This window comes from Peromyscus leucopus, chromosome 4 (genome assembly GCF_004664715.2).
Source record: "Peromyscus leucopus breed LL Stock chromosome 4, UCI_PerLeu_2.1, whole genome shotgun sequence".
NCBI classification, from domain to species: Eukaryota; Metazoa; Chordata; class Mammalia; order Rodentia; family Cricetidae; genus Peromyscus; species Peromyscus leucopus.
Window position 1 is genome coordinate 122,519,643 of NC_051066.1, and position 19,386 is coordinate 122,539,028.

General features: G+C 44.5%; 1 protein-coding gene across 2 annotated transcripts in view; it reads right to left on the reverse strand.

Moving 5' to 3' along the window:
* Positions 1-19,386, reverse strand: part of Ralgapa2 (Ral GTPase activating protein catalytic subunit alpha 2) — a 273,441-nt gene that overhangs the window by 15,263 nt on the left and 238,792 nt on the right. For both annotated transcript variants that reach the window (XM_037205268.1, XM_028881854.2), the window contains one exon: positions 437-558. In XM_037205268.1, coding sequence (XP_037061163.1) covers positions 437-558 — 122 coding nt within the window. The remainder of the gene's footprint in view (positions 1-436; positions 559-19,386) is intronic.

Sequence of the window (19,386 nt, forward strand, 5' to 3'; positions counted from 1 at the left end):
TGTCTCTGGCATTAATCCCTGACCCTCGTATCTCAGCGGCATAATCCCCATTTAGCATTAGTAGCAACGGCTTCAACTGTGAGAACTCTTTTTTTGATAAGTACGCAGTGATTTGGGCATCGCTTTTAAACAACATATTCCCAGCTCAGCAAGAAACCCACACTCCTGAATGAACCGGAGCACATTATTGAGAAAAAGTTCATTAACCTTGCTAGATTCGAGGGTTAACAGGATAGCTGAAGAAAGAAACACAGCGAACAGCTCGGATACAAAACAAATTAAAATGAATGTCATCATTCCTTTTGAAATTCATTAGTTGATTCAGAGGGTGAATGTTCTTCTTAAATTTGCAAGCATTTATCTGTGAAAAACAGGTGTACATCTGCTACTCAAACACATCATAAGCAGGAGGGAGGAGAATAATGTAGACACTCACCCGTTCCACTGAGAGAGTAGCTGGGAGAGGGAGAAAAGACTTGAGCTGCGAAATCCTCAAATGTCATGACTTCCCGGTGGTTCTGAATTATTGCTTCCAGATACAGAGCTCGCTCTTCGTAGCTGCAGTAATTGGTTAAGGAGACAAACGCACGTGCAATTGGCACGTGGAACGACTAGCAATTTGTTCTAAATGCAGTTAGTTACTAGGCTTTCCTCGTCCCGTATGAAAATGCATCTTGGAAACTCTTTAGCTTTTTGCCAGAAAGTTAGATATTTGTCACACATAATAGTGAGACACTAGTTTTAAGGCCTAGATTTCTTTTGGGCTTCAATTATATCCAACAGTAATATCATTAAGAAATACGTGCACCAAAAGTTACAAGAGTCTATCAAAGCACTGTATTACATCTAAGGCTGACTTAAACAAGAATAAGAGAGGCGGGTGATTGTGACACCATAGCAATGGCATAATGTGACAGACAGCCTTTATCTTCACTCCCAATCTGGGTCAATGAGAACTCTTAGTCTAACGACACAGGGAACTGATACTTCAAGTAAGAGCTGGTTCTACGGCGGTGAACACTTTCAACAAAAGTAAGAAAAGGCAAGTTATTGGAAAGAGAAGGCCAGGAGTTATATTCTGCAAGAGCATCAGAGCCTTGGACCAGGGTAAGTGATGAGCATTAGAAAATAAGAATGGATATGGAGGATGTAGCAAATGGTGAACAGTGCAATAGCAAAAAAAGAAAGAGAGAAACCATCGCCTTCTAATTAAAGCTGCAGCCTGGAACACACAACATTCAAATGTGTAATCAAAAACCAGTCACCAATAAAACTTACAAGCGGAACAGGCCGAAGCAACTTTCCAGCTGCCTTAATAGGACCCCCGCCTGTGGCAGCCTTTCACAGGGCAGAAAGCAAATCTTCCCTTTTGTGTGAGCTTCTGTTTCCTCTGAAGGTGAAGAATCATGCACTCCCAATAACAGGAAACGTCAGAATGATCTGACAATGAATGGAGGCGCTATACATAGAACTTTAGGAATTAACACTCAGGGAGCTGGCATGATGTCTCATTTTGTCCTTCCTCATTATAGATGCAAAAGTTAAAGGATGTGTTTTGACTATTTTAAAAATTATGCTATTTCTTCATGAACACAAAACCCAGGGAATGTAGATCCCCATTGGTTAGTTATCTGGGGATGCAAAGAAGAAACATGATTCTGTATATCTTAAAACAATCTTTTCAAGTTGTCCACTTGGAAAATGTAAGTTGGGAACAATTACACCCTTCCAAGTAGCTTCTCTACATCTTGTTTTAAGACTGGAGACACTCTTATTTTCTTTTGGCAAGGTCCTGATACTGATTTCTGGATGTAGGCTCTCTCCTCTGGTGTCTTCAGGGAATGGTGTCATGCCGTGAGGGGACCAGAGTCATTCTGGAGCAGTGCTGAGTCACTGGTAGCCACTTGTGACTATCAAAATTGAAATGTTCATGAACTGAAATGCAAAAGGAACAACTGCACTTCTCTGCTCCACTCCATCTATTTCAAGCATTCAATAGTCACAAGAGCTGGGGGTTACTAAACCAAGCTGCAGATACATGACCTGTGCACACTGAAGACAGTAATATCAGGATCTGCTTCATGCTAGAATTTTCCTTTAAGTTTGCTCTACACAACTCTTTGCTGAAGAAAATGTATTGGAAGCTTTCAAAAGTGGCCCCTCTGAAGATTTATGATTTTTTCTATGGATGGTCACAACAGCCCCAGGCCTGGGCAGCATGCTCCAGAGCTGGCTCCTGGGCTGTGGGCTGAACTCCTGGTGACTTGCCTTAATGAACAGGCTGCCAAACTTCCTCAGCGAGAGGCGCCTGCTCAGGCCCAATTCTAGAGGGACCCACTAATGCCATTCACGTCTCATTATGAGCATGCTCATTCTGCACAGCTCTTGGCTGTCACCACAGAGCGGCCCTCCGTGTATGGCCCCAGCGAGCCGCAGGTCCGGGGGAACAGCAGGACGTTAGGCCTGAGTGGCCGTCTGGCGAACAGGCCCTCTCACACTAAGCTGGCACGTGCTGGCCCAGCAGGGGCTGAGCCAGGCGTGACAAATTACTCAAAGAGCTGAGCTAAACTTATGGCTGACAACCACCTGAGCCTTCAGACTGCTGTGGCCCACTGTCAACGTTCAATTCATGCTCCCCCCTTTCAGTACAGTCTGCTTGTGGGCCTGGGTTAGAGCAGACACGTCCTTCTAAAGACCTGTCACACTCTGCCTAGTATCTTCCTGCTGTTTCCTGAAAGGCCCCACTGTGTCCAACACATCCCCATACAGAGCTGGAAACAACGGTGAACAACACAGAAATGTGTGTTCCTTTGCTAGATTCTCCATAGAAGACTTATCTGGAAAGGAACCTTGTTAATCAAACTCACAATCAAACCTACAGAAGAACTGCTGCACACAGATCCCAGGTGGCTGTCCATCACCCACATCCTGAGTGACACCATCCAACTGTCAAGAGGCTGGTCCCTGTCATGACAGAGACCTGGGCTCTTAGGAGGAGGTCCAGGACTGTTCTCACAGGGGGCAGTCATCAAGTTTGGGGATTCTCCCACTCTGTGAGTATTTATGGTCTGCTCTTGTATCACAGAGCTACAGACAACAGAGAGAACCACAGTACTTCCAGAATTGGATACTGAAGGAGGAAATGATCCTTCACAAAAGGTTCCCAGTCTTGACATTCAGGCCCTAGACTGTCATGTCACACACACACACACTCTCCATGCTCCTCCAGCAGTGTTAACTGGCATTAAACTGGGTGTTGTCATTTAGACAAACATCTATCAGGGTTTCGATAGGACTAAGAGACATCAAATACAGCTAACTTGGGTCCAAGCCTGAGCATGTTAAACACCATAACAAAAAGAAAGCAAATATGACCCCAGCTCAGACAGTGCTTTGAACAGACAAGAACGCATGAATGCCCCAAATCACTTGTTTGGTAGTCTTAGCAAAAATACAGCCCTGGTTTGTTTGTGTGTGGTGTATGTATGCATGCAGATGTGTACATGAGTGAGTGATAGTACATGCATGCATAAGAGTATATGAACCTATGTGTGGAGAGCAGAGATCTTGTCAAATGTCTTGATTGCTCTTAATAATAATTTTTGAGACCTAAAACTTGCTACTTTGCCTGCATTGGTAGGCCAGTGAGCCCTCAGATCTGTTTGTCTCTGTGTCCCCATCACACACTGGGATTACAGAACCACGCTGCTGTGTCCAGCTTTTAGGTGGGTACTGGGGATCTGAACTCACATCCTCATGTTTACACAATAAACACTTTACCCTGAGGATCAGATCCAATACTGAACGTATTAGAACTACGAGCAAGGGCGGATTGAAGCAATATTGTCTGACACTTATTATCCCTAGAGCCTCAGGGGAAAAAAGCCAGTAGACATCAAACTGACTGCAAGACCCTTCTCAGGCACATGCACGTGGCTGACAAGGCACTGAGCCATAAATCCGACACCCATTTTAATACTAGGCACTGCTCTTTGCTCTCCTAAAAGTACTTCAACAAACACAAAAATTTTAATTCTGTTCTAAATAACTACCTCACTAATATAATACAAATACTTCCAAAGGAGCAGTTTTCTCTTTGGTCACTTAACTCAGAGAACTTTCAAATTACTAAGCAGAAACCCCTTTTGTATTTGTATACTGCCCCTCTCTGCCAGTGAGGTCTTACTATGTAGCCTAGCTTGGCCTGGAATTTGCCATCCTCCTGCCTCTACTTGCCAACTGCTGGGACTACAGCTGCTATGCCTGGCTGTATCGGAGCATCCTTCACAAACTACTCCTACTACTTTACATACAAATTTCATGAGTTATTAATACTCCACTGGGAGGTCTCCAGCACTTATAATCAATACACCTTGCAGACTCTGCTGGGACTCCAACCCATTGCTTCCAACTTTAGTCAGGTTATTATTTGATATTTTAGAATAGCAGCAGTGTGAAGGAAGAAAGGTATTTGCTTCTGGTGAGAGGCCTAGGTTTGGTTCTGGCCCTTTCCCTCCAAAGACGAGGGGCACAGATGAGGGGCACAAATGAGGGCTCCGACTTGCAGCTTCAGTTGTCTTAGAGGTAAGATAAGGATGTGATCGGATTCATGGACGCCTACCTAGGAATCCTCTGCCCAGGACTCCCACGCAAGAGAGGCATGGGAATCATGCAGGGCCTGTTCTTGCTCCCTCAGTGTGGGCTCATAGGTTCTGTGCAAGGAACATTGCTGTGGCCGAGCTAGGAGAAGCCCTGGTTAGGCTTTGCAGCAACCAAACTACATTACTGATAGGAAAATGTCAAGTGCTTCCTTACCTACTATGCTAGAACTGGGATGAGTCCAGAGTTTCTAACTTTCCCTGCTCTCTGTGAAGATCATGAATTCCAGAATACATGGGTCAAGTTCAGGATCTCATGCAAGGTTGGGGGCTACAAAAACCAATCTGCAACGTAAACCTGGGTATACATGTCTAAGCTGACTCTACACACAGGCCATGCTGACTGCAAGGAATACCAAAAAACAACAATTCCCCCATTTTAATCTCCCTCTTCACTCTCTTTCTCCATTCTCTCCCTCTGCCCCCCTCCCCTTCCCCTTCCTCTCCTTACTCAGGTTCTATGATGGTTGACTGCTGAGCATTTCAACTGGAGTTTGGAAAAGGCATTCTGCAGGTTGCATTTTTTTTATCCTTTGGAAGCTGTATTGCTCAGCCTTTCTCTACATTTTCCAAGTGTGGACATGACATTCAGACCAGCTTCAGGGGAAGGCTGCCTCCTGATATTGGGGTGTGTGCCATGCCAGTCACTTCATGTCCCTGTCCTGAAGTTTCCTAACACTTGCAGCAACTTATTAGTGACACAAACAAGCCCAAAGCTAGCCATCTTTAAGGCCACCAGCCTCTGACACTCCAGTGACCAATCGTAAAGGGAAAGGAAGTCATGTTTCAGAATGTCAGAGAGGTGTCACATGCTCCTCTGAAGAATCCTGTCCCAGTGCTGACACTAATACCCCTTAGTCTATCGGGGTGATCCCCATCTCATCACACAGCTAGCTCCCAGGTTAGCTCTTGGGGTTGCTGAAAAAGACAACAAAGTGGGGGCTCACAGATTTCCTCTCTTACTCCTGGGGGAGTTGCTGTGAAAGGCACACATCTGGGTGTTAGTGGGGACAATGACGTAAGGAAAGCAGAAGAGAGATGTGCTGTGTTTAGGGCTCTGGTTCCATGAACAGAGCAGCATGGCTCTGTTCTCTGTTCAGGGCTCAACACTCAGAATGTCATGGGTGATCCTGGGAGATGGGAATCAAAGAGCTCAGGTCAAGGATGGATAAAAATGCCACCCATGAAGTGAGGGTCCTGCTCCAGGAATATACTCTCTTCTACAAACCTAAGTCTATATGTCCTATTATGCACTAAGAATGGCAAAAGGGGCTGAATCTGGAGATGGTAAAATATTACATGTGTACATGGCCTGTATGTGAAATTTCAACACACGATTGCAATCTGCTTAGAAAGTCTTATCTAAAACAACTGCCATTTCAAAACCCAAATCTACCCTCATTCAAGTATTTATTCAAGTAATGTGTACTGGGGCAGGGGTGGGGGCAGCCCAGTGGTGGAGTGCTTGCTTAGTACAAAAGAGGCTCTGAATATCCATCCCCCTGACGAATTCAGAATTTTCACTGAGCATCCAATCTGTGTGCTTCTGTAACCAGGGCATGAGACCCAGCTAACCCACCCTCACCAGACAGAACACTGTTAGAAAGACACATTTGTACAGCAAGGCAAATTACTTAGTGTCAGGGAGGAAAGAGGTCGTAACAGGTCAGGGATGGCTCTGAAGAGGTGGTAGGAAACAGCTCCCAGAGTGGAGGACAGGTGATGGGAATCAAGAGTGGGGAGGGCATGGCAGAAAGCACGGGTGAGGATGGGATGACTCTGGTCTGAATGGTTTGAGGGGAGACAGCAAAGTGTCTCATTTCAGTGTCTAGTGGCCCTTGGGAGAGGTGCATCCTTATGTTCAACCTATGGGCTGTAGAAAAGACTCAAAAATTCACCTTTTCTTTACACACCTCAGGAAGCAGGTGACATATTTTGGGGGCATGTGGCATACATGCATTTGAGTGAAGAGGAAAAGGCAGGAAAGGTGAGAGAAGTTGGGGACAGAAGGGCCTGACAGAGATCAAGGGGACCACAGTTAGGATCAGAGGCCCTGACCTGATGCACTTCTGGGTACCTGCCAGGTGGGTTCAGGTGGCCCTGCCTCACTCTAAATAAATGGATGAAATTCCACAATGACCAGAATGGGAGCAGATGCAGTTATATTCTAAAGCCATACATCCTTTCCATGGAGAGTCTGTTTGTCTTTCGGTAGAATGCAAATTTCAATACTAGGACTATTTAAGATTGCAAATACATGAATCATTCAATGTAAATGTCACAGCCTGGTGACATGAAGAGGAGACTTGACTGAATAATGCAATCGCATGAAGTGGATACTCTGGAAGAGGAAATGAAACACATGGAGGTATAAGATATTAGATTAGGTCTCCAGCCCTAATGATACACTCTTGGAGGCGGGTAGTCCGCTACTGCTCAAAAAGAAGAAAACACCCATATAACTAAGTTTAAGAGTAATTCTGAGGAAATGATAAGAACAAATGGAAATGGGGGAAAAGCAAATTTTCCTTGGGCTATTAAATTAGACTTTTGGAGACGGTCTGCTCTCATATCCCAAGGCCATCAGCAAAGGAACTGAAAGCTTCCTCTCAGGATCTGAGACACTCCAAGGGGGCCGTCCGTGGATTCGGTCCATATTTTCATCAGAAGTGGTCAAGTTTGCTCTTCCCTGGGGACTGGTTGGAGAGGAAGACATCTTTAATCACAGCCTTTTAACCATATCTGTCTTCTCTACTTCTCCAGGAGCACCTTTCCTTCAACAAGTGAGAAAATGCCCCGTGATACCATCAATCAAAGTCTCTCAGCAGTAAAAATACAACTGACAAGAAAATTAGTCATTCAGAGAATTTCAGGTCTTGAGAGAGTGCTGTCAAATTGGGTGAGAAATGACTCAACAGGCTACTTGACTGGCGAAACCCACTGGAGAAGTAAGGGGTCAGCTGCAATGATTGACATCTGAGGGTTCAATGGCTGATTTCTGGGAGGGAGGAGTCAGTATCACTTGGATGGTTTCTCTTTCATGGGTTTCACTCATCCCAAAGATCTACAGTAGAAGCTAAAAGTGTACTTTGGACCTTAATCACAGCAATCACCCCTGGGACCTTTTGTTGGTATTTCATATTCATGAAGAGTTGACTAGGTGGAAAACAATTAGAAATGTACAACCATCTGAAAATGCCTTGAGTCCCATTTGTGGCAAAGCCTAAAAAAGGATGATTAAATAGGTATGCATGTGAAACTTTTAGCTCCACCATCAGCCTGTTAAGTGAAAGATTATGAAATAAAATACACTCTAAGTATTATCTAGTACAAGGTAATTTAACCAAATTATTTAACAATTATTCAACAAGGACTCTGATCTTGAAGACTAAAAGCCATTCCATTTAGCCTGCAAATTAGTTTATATAAAGGTAGAGTCTAAGAATAAAATGAACACTAGGTGAAGTGGAACTTGTTTGGAGCACACAGGAGGCTGAGGCAGGAGGACAAAAGTTCAAGACCAGCCTGGGCCATAGAATGAATTTGAGCTGCAGGCTATGAATGGTCCTTAGAAACTACAGAAATCATTCTCATGATCCCAAGTTCTCCACAGACTTTATTGACTTTCATTTCTGAAAGCAACTTCAGGGACATGGCTACTTTGGGGGGATATTTACAAAGTTTGAGATTTAGTTAAAGTATTTTCCTCCTTCTATGCACTTAAAAATAATCAGTGGTTACCCAGTCCTACATGGTGGCTCACAGCTACCTGTAGCTCCAGTTCCAGGGGATCCAATATCCTCTTCTCCCCTCTGTAGGTACCAGGTACACACGTGGTACACAGACATATGTGTATGCAGACAAAACTCCCATACACGTAAATAATAACAACAATGATAATAAAGCTGGGTGTATCTGGATAGACAAAATAATTTTTCTATATTTTTATAAACTAATTCTAATGGATGACTTTTCTGGGCTAATATTCATGTTAATACTGAATTATCAGATGATAAGAATAAATTCCAAGAAAAGTTAGGGGTTTACCAAATAATAGTAACCTAACAAATGAGGTGGTACCCCTGTGAAGGTTGCCAAGTGACCTTCCTAGCCTACTCAGACAGTGCAGGGTAGTGTGCAGGGGTGTTGTAACACCTGACAGATGAACCCAAAACCAAAACATACTATGGAGTTACCAGAGCAAGACAGTAACACTGTGGTTGTTGAAACCCAGCTGGAAATCTGGGGAAATTCTCACATCACAGAGGTCCTCAGTGTTTCAAAGCAGCAAAACAGCCACCACATGATATTAAAGGAACTGATGCTATCCAAAACAGAACATGTGGAAAATGTCCACCATGGTAGGAGCCATGCTAGGCAAAGAGGAGAACACAGAGTACATCTTCAGCTGCAGCCCTAGGACCAGCTACTCTGCTGTGGGCATGGCTGGCTTGACAACAAAGATCTGCTCTGTGCAAGGCCAAAATGCCAGAGGAGGGTGGGACGGCATCTCATTGTGTTGGGAAAGTGGTTTGGGGAAGCTAGGAGGGAAAGCTCTTCCTTTACATCTTTGACATTGGATTCAAGGTGTGTGGGTGGGGGTGGGGGGGGGGGTGGGGGGGTGGGGGAGTGTCAGGGAGGATGACCAGCAAATATAAGTGAGCTACTGTAATATTTTGATAGAAATTTTGAAGCAGAGAGGACACTGAGGATGAACTCAGAGTCTTGCACAATCCAGACAAAGGCACTACCACTAACCGACACCACAGCCTCTGTGGTAGAAAATGGGATGTTTCGCTCTTGAGCTTGGTCACAAAGATTCCCAGGGGCTGCTGGAATGGTGTTGGTTTCACAATAGACTCAAGGGTGCTATGCCGCACCGTCTGCTGATCTTGGCTGGAGGCTGTGCAGGGAGTTCATCTAAACAGAGTGTGACCTGAAGAATGACTACTCTGAGTGGAGTGGATGTTCCTGGTGTCCCTGGAGGAGACACCAAGTGTTTCCTAATTCCCAGGTGAAGTTCCCTGCCCTGAAGACTTTGTAAGGTGGTTGTGCATTCGTTCCCGTGACACTTCTGTTTGGTGCTGAGGAAGGAAGTTCTCTGCCTTGATTCTAAAGGAATTCTGGAAAGAATTTACAAGGCAGAGTCCAGCACAAAGCTCAGGTGCAGCTGATGGAGTATTTTGGAGACAAATGGGCAGTGAACAGGACTCTTTCTCCTCTTTGTTTTCTTCTCCGTTCTCCTACTCCGTGCAGAGGATGGAACCAAGGGCCCCGTACAGGAGGCAAGTACTCTCCTACCGAGTCACACCCTTCTCTGAAAGGAAGCACATTTATTTTCAGGGTGCTCTGTGGTAACCCACTCCAATGGAAAAGGTCCTGCTTTCCTAGTCCTTCAGTTTAAGTGTCTGTCTCTGGCATGAGTCATGCTCCGGTCTGAGCCCCAGTGAGGCCCTGGGGGGGAGGGCACCTCAGCTGTGTTGCACTAGCACTGGCTGGAATGGTCTAGTGCTTTTCCTGCTCGAGTGTGTCTGACAGGCTCTATCTCATTTATTCCTGACCACCCCATCCCTTCTTGTAGCCATATTCTCAGGATCTTTCCATGGAGGAGACGGAAGGCCTAAAGTGGGGTGTTTTTTCCCAGACCTCTCAGAAGCGGCCAACAGCTTGCCTTCCTAGCCCAGTTCTCAGTCATGGCCTGCCTCTTGAGCTCAGAATGCTCCTTGACATACATGAAAAGACCAGTGACGTCACTGCTGTCAGAGGAGGCCCGGGCCACACAGCCATTTACAAAATGGCGATACGGAGGAAATAGATGTCCTTTTCTCACCTCTCCCATGCAGAGGAGAGATAAACACAGAGTAAAGCAGCTAACTGTGCTTCAGTGTCGGAGCAGGCACTGCAGTTGCATGTGGCTCTCTTTGCAGGGTGGGGGACTTCTGCAGCAGGACAGTGTGCCAGGCCTTCCATGGCACAGAACCATGCAGACTTCCTCTCACTCACTCTCTTCTTCCTTAGAGGCCTCCTGCCTGGCTTGTCCATGTTTAGTCATCTTGCTGGACCCTAGGCCTGGCATCCCTTACCCTGCATGCCAACCACTCCACAGGTTGTGAAGTACAAGAAAGCAATTTTCTGAGTGAACTCTAAGTAGACCTGGTTTATGATGGGCTGTAGAGGGAGGGAAGGTGGTTGTTCAATTGCTCTTGTCTTTTGTAACTGGAAGACAGTGTCATCAGGTGTGCAGGAGATACTTGGAGCACCCTCATTTCAGCTGTGGTTTCTGAGTGCCTAAACATTTTAACTTTTCCTGAGTAACCCAGAGGGCAATACAGAAATGAGGCTGTCCAACAGAAACAAAGTCGAAAAGAAATTCTCTCCTGATGCCATTTACTTTAAGAAGAATGAGTTAGATTAAAAAAAAAAAAAAAATAGGTGATTACATCTTGGGTTTCTATGTCATCAGATTCTGGGTTTAGTCTACTTTGTGCTTTGATGGAAATTGTCTGTTTTTACATTTTGTATGTCAAATTCTCTGTCCAAAGTCCCATCCATCCTGACAAAACTATACTCTTAAAATATAATAGGAACAGCCCTGGCCCCTGCTAAAGTCCCTGGGACTTTCCACCTAAGCCTCAGAGAGTCATTCGATATCATCTTCGTGACTAAAAATGTGGCTGCAATATTATTACTTTAAAATATAATCAAATCATTCTCTTGCAGATTAAGACACTTACTCTTAGAAAAATAGCCAAATTGAATTAGGTGTGTCTTTTCTGGACACATCAAAAGCGGCTCCATTAAATCAGCAGTTTTATATTAATGGCATGAGACATGGCCTAGATGAGCAAAAAACCCTTTGGAGCCATTCTGTACTCATTCCCCACAGTTCACATGGAAAGTAAGATGTATACCAAGTCCCTGGGCCAGGAAGCCACATATGCACCCACCCTGGTAGCTCATCCAAGGCACAGATCCTCAACCTTACTCGTTCATTCTTCAAATTATTGTGCTTGTGCGCCTACATATCCGCCCAGCTGATATTTATTAAGTGCTTCCTGTATATCCCGTATTTACCCCTGAGATGTGAAAAAAACATTTCCTCGTTCCTCAGCCCTCCTCTTAGTCCCGGCTCTTATAATCCCCAACTTTCACAATAAGGATTGTAGTATTTTGGAGCATTCTAAAGCACACTATGGGGAGATTACCTCATAATTATTCTGAGTCCTAATCAGGGTGATAGCTAACATAGAATAAATAAGACATAATATTAATAAAATAAGAAGCATTGGCACAATGTTCTACCATCCGTGAAGCCCTTTTGTAGTCATGAACCTATTGGATACTTCTGAAAACCTCAAACTACAGAAAAGAAAAAAATAGAGCTCAAACGATCCTGAGCTCCCCCCACGAATAATGATCAGAGCCCAAACTTGAGCCTAGGCAAATTCAGTGGGCAGATGCTGGGTGGATGGTTGGCTCTATGGCCATTGGGCAAGCAGCTTGCTCCAAAAAACTCTCCAAGGCTGACCTATTCTTTCCATTGTGCTTTCTCAGTTTCATCTTTCAATTTCTTTTAGTTGGGAAATTTGCAATGTGCAAAGGTAAATTAATTCTCCTACTGTGATGTTTGGTACCGACAAGAGGAGAGAATAGGCAGCTCTATCCCCCTCTCTCCTCTAAAACCAAAGTAGCACAAAGTAAATTGGCAATTTTTATAGCTATTCTGGCATAAATGGTGACTTCCTAGCTGAATTATTATCTGCATGATTGTCAGGAGAAGCTGGCATTTACAGTAATAAACTATATTAATTCAATGCTTTCCTTCATGCATCAAGGTTTAGGAAATTTAATGTGCTCATTAAAGATAAAGTTAGCTTGCTTATTTCTGGTCACATTTTGAAGAAAACTAGGAGAGAATTCTACAGTTTTATTAATTGATTATTTTGGTGGACATCTTCAGTGAAAATGATTTAGGACCATCAGACATGGGTTATTAAGTCTCAACACCTATAGAGCCAGAGAACAGCAGAGCTTTCCCTTGAAAGATCCACTTGGCTTCTGAGCCACACTGAAATGCTGAGCACTATTAGGAATGGACTGGCATCCTACAGCTGCTGTCTTCTGGGGGTAACAGGACTTCTGGCAAATGATTATTTTTAATCAGGCACTACTTGGTGTCATTAAAATACAGGAGGGTACAATCATTTGTGCAATGCCTCTGAGCAAATGAACTAAAAATTCAGGCTAACAGTCCACATGCCATTGTAAAGAGCATGGTCAAAGTCAAAACCAGATTCCAGACACAGGCCTATACCTGCTCCTAAGTACAGTACCGTGTCAACAGAGCATTGCCACCTCACTAGGTCATGCTTTAGGACACGCTCCCCACACCCCACACCAGTACTGTAACAATCATCACACAGTTGGGTATAGTAGAGTCAGGACCTAGAGGAGGGCTCTGAAGCAGGAGTGGTTGTTGAACTCTGTGGTATTCCAGGTTAACTGGCAGAACTGAACAGGAAAAGAACTGGCAAGAGAAAAAAAATGTGCTGGGAGCCTCAGCACAACACAGCAAAGGATAGGAGGCCAGGCTTGGGCCCAAGTGCCCATCAATCCCGGCCGGTCTGGCTTGAGGGCCAAGCCTTGGGTCCAGAACCACCGGCCCTAACAAGGAAGAGGTGGAAGATCGTCCCTTTATGGAAAGAGTCACATCAATTCCCTGCCTCAGCTCTAGCACTTCCTTTAATAAGTGAGAAAGATTGCAGGGCAAATATCTTGTCAACTAAAAGCAGAACATAAGAGCAAGGGGCAAGACTCATTTTCACTTATGGAAGCCCAAGTCCCACCTCTGGCAGACTCTAAACTGATCAAGCATGCTGGTGACTTACTTGTTAGACTAACGTTTCTAATGTCCTCACCCGCCTCTGGTGAAACTTAGAAATGTTACTTTGGAAATCCCCCTTGTATTTCTCCACTGCCCTCCAGACTTCCCCACAGCCACGCTGACAGCACAGAGGGTTCTCACTATTTTCCCTAAACATCCCATATGCAGGCCACTGGAGATACTCAGTCCAGAACACATACGATGTGGACTCCAGGGCTCAAGGAGACCACGTGAATGATTCCTCACTCAAGGATGATTAGATCTGGGTTTACGGAGAACATAAAAGTACATATCACTCATGGTATCTACCTCCTCCCAGCCTGTAGCTGATATAGGTTGCCTTACTGTTGACAAATAGGCCGAGTACTGAGAGAAGTGAGATGGCTACAGCAGTTGGTGTGGTTGGGAGATGTGTGGTGCAGGGTTCTGAGACTTGTATGGACTCTACAGATGCAGGGCACCCGTGATGGAGGAAGCTGGAGGGAAGAACTGGGGAGATAGTCTAAGAAGCCAAGCTCAAAGAAAGGAGGAACACAGGCTACCTTGGGAAGCCCAAGACCCTAGACCAGCACATATTCAGGAAGCTTGTAGGTTAGATTGGGGACCACAGGCTACCTTGGGAAGCCCAGGACCCTGGACCAGCACATATTCAGGAAGCTCATAGGTTAGCGTGGGGAACATAGGTCTGGCAGCTAGGCACTGAGCTGCAGAGCAAGGGAACAGAATATAGTGGAGGGTCTGCACAGACAGCCCTAGAAACAGTCTAGCAGCTGCCTCCGAGAGGAGGACAGGATCTTAGCCGGGAGGGATAATTTCAGCAAATAGGTAGAGAAGAGGTAATGAAGACTTAATCATGTGCCTCACTCCATAATTTAAATAATTTTACATAGAAGTTACTATAAAGTTATTCTTGAGATAGAAGGATGAAAAATTTTAATCGTGGTGACTATAGGTAAGAATAAATGTGTTTCAAAATTGCCTAAAGAGCAGATTTTTAAAAATGTTCTCACAAGGAACCAGCAAGCATGAATGGGGATGGATATATTAACTACTTTGATTAACTTTACATTAACCCCACATGAGGTTATGATTTGTCAGTTAAAAAGAAAATTAAAAACAGGAGGGATTACAAATCCTAGGCCAGCCTGGGCTATATAACAATATTTTAAAAATGAATAAATAAAATACACATTATTTTGTGTGTAGAGCAGAGACAGTATATGAATCTTTGGACACAACAGAACTTTCTAGAGCATGCCTGTGTTTGGGTGTTTCCTCTTTGAAATTCAAGTAAAAGCTGTGTAGTTAATGAACTATGTCTAATTTTTTTTTTGCAGAGACTTAATATGAGCGATAAATGGGTTTCCCCACTTTTTAATTTGTGATTATTAATACAAAGTCATTGAAATAATTTCTTTTTCCCTTCCCCCCCTTTTCTGTGCTGCTGAAAATTGAATCTAGGGCCTGTGTATGCTAGGGAAATATACATCTTTATTATTATTATTATTATTATTATTATTATTATTATTGGTTTTTTAAAAGGCGGTGAGAGAACTTGTAGGGGCTGTGGAAAGAAACACCTTTGAACAGGAGGGTTCAGAGCTTCCCCCTGTCAGAATTCAGCAGAACAAGCCATTCTCCGTGATGATGGAACCACTACAGAACATAATACCCCGGTCAATTTTCTGCAGAGATGGGTCTCCGGATGGGATTGTCTCATTGTACCTGTTGATTTGCGATGAGTGACTACCAGGGCTTTCCTTTGGTGATTATAATTAGCTGGCTAGTGCCACAAGCCAGGTGATCCCCATGGATTAAGCTGGTGAAAAGGTCAAAAGTTAGCAATCACCACAACCGTGAGCTTTGTGACAATGGTTATCTTTCTACAACAGAGCACGCACATTTGCACATAAAAAATGATTTTTAACAATGATTTTCTATGTAAATCGCACCAATAGGCTGACTTATGAAGTTGAAATATTTTTAGATGAGCCTAACTGTAAATATTCACAAGTTAACATATGCAGCATATTTAAGGCAAGCTCTTGTTAATTTCTTTCTAAATTAATGTACTCTATCAAGTTTATTCAGCGATGTGCACATGGAGGATTAAAGTGAAATTGCCGGCTAAATGTCTGGGTATTATTTGGGAATAAAGGCAACAGTCACAAGACCTTAGACCTGAGGCTCTCTCTGTTCACCGTGTAATAGGCAAGTGATAAAACAGCTTGAAAATGCAGTGAGTGCTCCCAGACTGTGGGACAAATAGAAAGGATGTATTCCTGTGTGTGTGTGTGTGTGTGTGTGTGTGTGTGTGTGTGTGTGTGTGTGTGTGTGTGTGTGGTGCGCCTTGGCCTGAACTCATGCAGACAAGGAAAAGGTTAAGTCTATGGGCAGCATTAGTAGATGTTTTTGGAATTGTCTTCATCCCCAAATCCCAGAAAAATGGTAGATGATGAAGACTTAAAATGGGGGAATGATTCATTAGGTTGAGGAGAAAACTGCTGGTTTTTGGTGTTCAAAATTTAACCTAATATCAGAGAGTCATGGGTTATTGTGAAAAGCCTAGTGGGCCCCGGGCATCTTCCCCTCAGCATCTGTCTAGGGCCACAGCTCCTCTGGCTGCCATTTCTCCTTTGTCCCCCAAGCCGAGGCCACACGCTCACCATGGAACAAAACAGCCTCCTTTTAAACCCTTCAGATAAAGCCCTATCAGACCCAGAAAGCTACAGAACCCCTTGACACTCCATGTCCCACCTAAATAACCCCCTCCACAGAGGGGCTCTGCATGGGTTTTCTGAAACAACCCCAGCAATCCATCTCAACCCCTATAGCAAGACAAGGTGGGAGGGCAAAGCTTTCCCGGCTATGGTGATACTGATCTGTGCCTCTTCCCATGTCGTCCTCAATGTAAAAGAAATTAATGGTGGCTGATAAGAGTACTTATGTGTCATGGTAATAACTATAAAGAGGTAGTGTCCCTGCCCTGCAGCCACCTGTCCCCAGTAGGCATGCTTACATGAAGGCATCAGAATGGCTGAGGGAGTCCTGTTTGGGGCAGGAATACAGAAGTCTTGGGTGCCCCAGGGAGGCAAACGCAAGGTGGACTTGGAGGTTTCAGTGTGTTTCCACTTTTTGTTAGGCTGAAGGCAGGACTGTAATCCAGATAGAAACAGGAAGGAAGCCCTGGCCTTGGGCAACAGGGCTCTTGGGAGGGAGAGGGTCAAACTCAGGTGGGTATGGGTGTGCGCGTGGAGGGGGCTTGTCACTGTTAACTGCCCAACACAACTTGCTTAACACACACAAGGGTTGGATCCGCCACAAGCCTGTGGCCAGGGTGCTGCTCCCCTCCCTGTCCCCAGTCTACCCCAGAGCAACCTGGCATCAAAGGCCATGCTCCCAGGGTGCAGAGCTGCTGGCAGGACCTTGGCTAGTTGCCCACTCTCTCAAAGTCCGTGGGTGCTTCTAAAATGGGTATGTTAACATACTGGTTCATCTAGGTTTATATGCATCTCTTAATGTTAGCTGAATAAATGCTGTCTATTACTAATTTAAATAGAAATATGATTTCTGCTAATGGAGAAATTAAGTAAATGAGGGACAACAAATTACCCAGAGGGTCCATAAGATCAGTTGGTTAGGTGGGCACACAGGACTCTATGCATCCCACTTGGCAGCAAATACAGACCAATGCAGAGCCTGGCCAGAGCAGTCCTGCATGCTACCACCTGGGCCATGCCATTTTGTCCTGTCCCTCCTTCCTGGTATGTGGGCCTTTGAACCTTGCAGAAGGCACTGAGGGATGGTTCCTCTTACTGACTCATTGCCTCCCTAGTCCTCTGCTCTGACTTGGAGGTTTATGGGAATCCCCCAGAGGGCAGGTCATCATGTGGAACTTAGAGGTCTCTTAGAGGGCCACTGATCAGAATTTGAGTGACCTACTAACTTGGGTGGTAAAATGTACAGCTTTCCTTCCCCACTATACCCTCTGAAATGATATATTCTTTTCCATTATAAATACAGGTATCAAACCACAGTGGCAGTACTGTGGCTGTTACCGTGGAAATCACAGACCCTTTCACAGCATATGATGCTGTGGCCCACATTTCAAAACACTAATTTTTACTAAATCCTCAAAATTATAGGAGCAGTGCACAACTCCAGTGATTGTTATATATAGCTAACCATGTACAGGCAGGTCTGATTCTAAAAGGCATTTCACAAACACATAAATACAAGCTGCTGAGTCTATTTTGTTGTTTATGTGTATATGTTCTCAGGGCTGAAAACTCTTTATTGAACAACCAATCAGGGAGCTCATCCTAGGAGAGGCTAATTCTTTTTTTCTTAGCATCATTAGTTGCCTATAATTATGTGTGTGTGTGTGTGTGTGCGCGCGCGCACACACACACACACACACACACCAATAATAATAATCAAGATAAAAGAGGCTATCGATCTGAGAGTGGGTGGCATGGGAGGGGCTGGAGGAAGGGTACCTGAGAGGGGCTGAAAGGAGGACAGGGAAGTGGTAAAGTGATATAATTCTATTTTATTTAAAAAAAATATTTTTAAGGCCAGGTGGTGGTGGTGCACACCTTTAATCCCAGCACTGGGGAGGCTGAGGCGTGGGATCTCTGTGAGTTCGAGGCCAGCCTGGGCTACCTAGTGAGTTCCAGGAAAGGCGCAAAGCTACAACAGAGAAACCCTGTCTCAAAAACCAAATATATATATGCTGTGGGATGGTCTGTATGTCAAATTACTCTGATTGGTCGATAAATAAAACACTGACTGGCCAGTGGCTAGGCAGGAAGTATAGGCGGGACTAACAGAAAGGAGAAAAGAAAGAACAGGAAGGCAGAAGGAATCACTGCCAGCCACCGCCATGACAAACAGCATGTGAAGATGCCGGTAAGCCATGAACCACATGGCAAGGTATAGATTTATGGAAATGGACTAATTTAAGATATAAGAACAGTAGCAAGAAGCCTGCCACGGCCATAGTTTGTAAGCAATATAAGTCTCTGTGTTTACTTGGTTGGGTCTGAGCGGCTGTGGGACTGGCGCGTGACAAAGATTTGTCCTGACTGTGGGCAAGGCAGGAAAACTCTAGTTATATATATATATAATAAAAAACATTCCACTATAACAAATTTCCTTTGTTAAGACTATGTGTTTTATGTTTGATTTTCTGTACTTACAAACATTCTTAGAAGGGCAGAAGGTCCATAGCACAAAGTAGGCTGAGGGACTTCACTCTTTTAGGTGTCCCTATGGAGTGGTTAAGAATGACAGGGCTGGTGGGCTGTGGTGGTGCACACCTTTAATCCCAGCACTCGGGAGGCAGAGGCAGGTGGATCTCTGTGAGTTCGAGGCCAGCTTGGGCTACAGAGTGAGTTCCAGGACAGCCAGGGCTGTTACACAGAGAAACTCTTGTCTCAACAAACCAAAACAAAGAATGACAGGGCCACCAGTGACCCCAACACTACAGACTGGGGTTGGGAGTGGCCCCTGGTCACAGGGTGACACATAGCCTAACTGTGGAATTCTCCTGCCTCATTTTCCCCACTGACTCCAGCCATATCTGACTGATGAGGAAACAGCCATTGGGGAGGCAGGCACAGCTTGATGTTCACTGTGGAGAGCTGGATTTTGAGCCAGTTTACAGTTCCAGATTCTGAAATGAAGGTCAAGCCAGAGTTGCCTGTAAGACTTGAGTCTTAGTAATAAAAGAGAAGAAAATGAAATTTCAGGATAGGAGAATAAAATCTGTAAAAATTTTAACAGCTAAGTTTTTACAGGCATTTACTTGGTTTTTACAGAATACTCAATGTAAAATGGGAC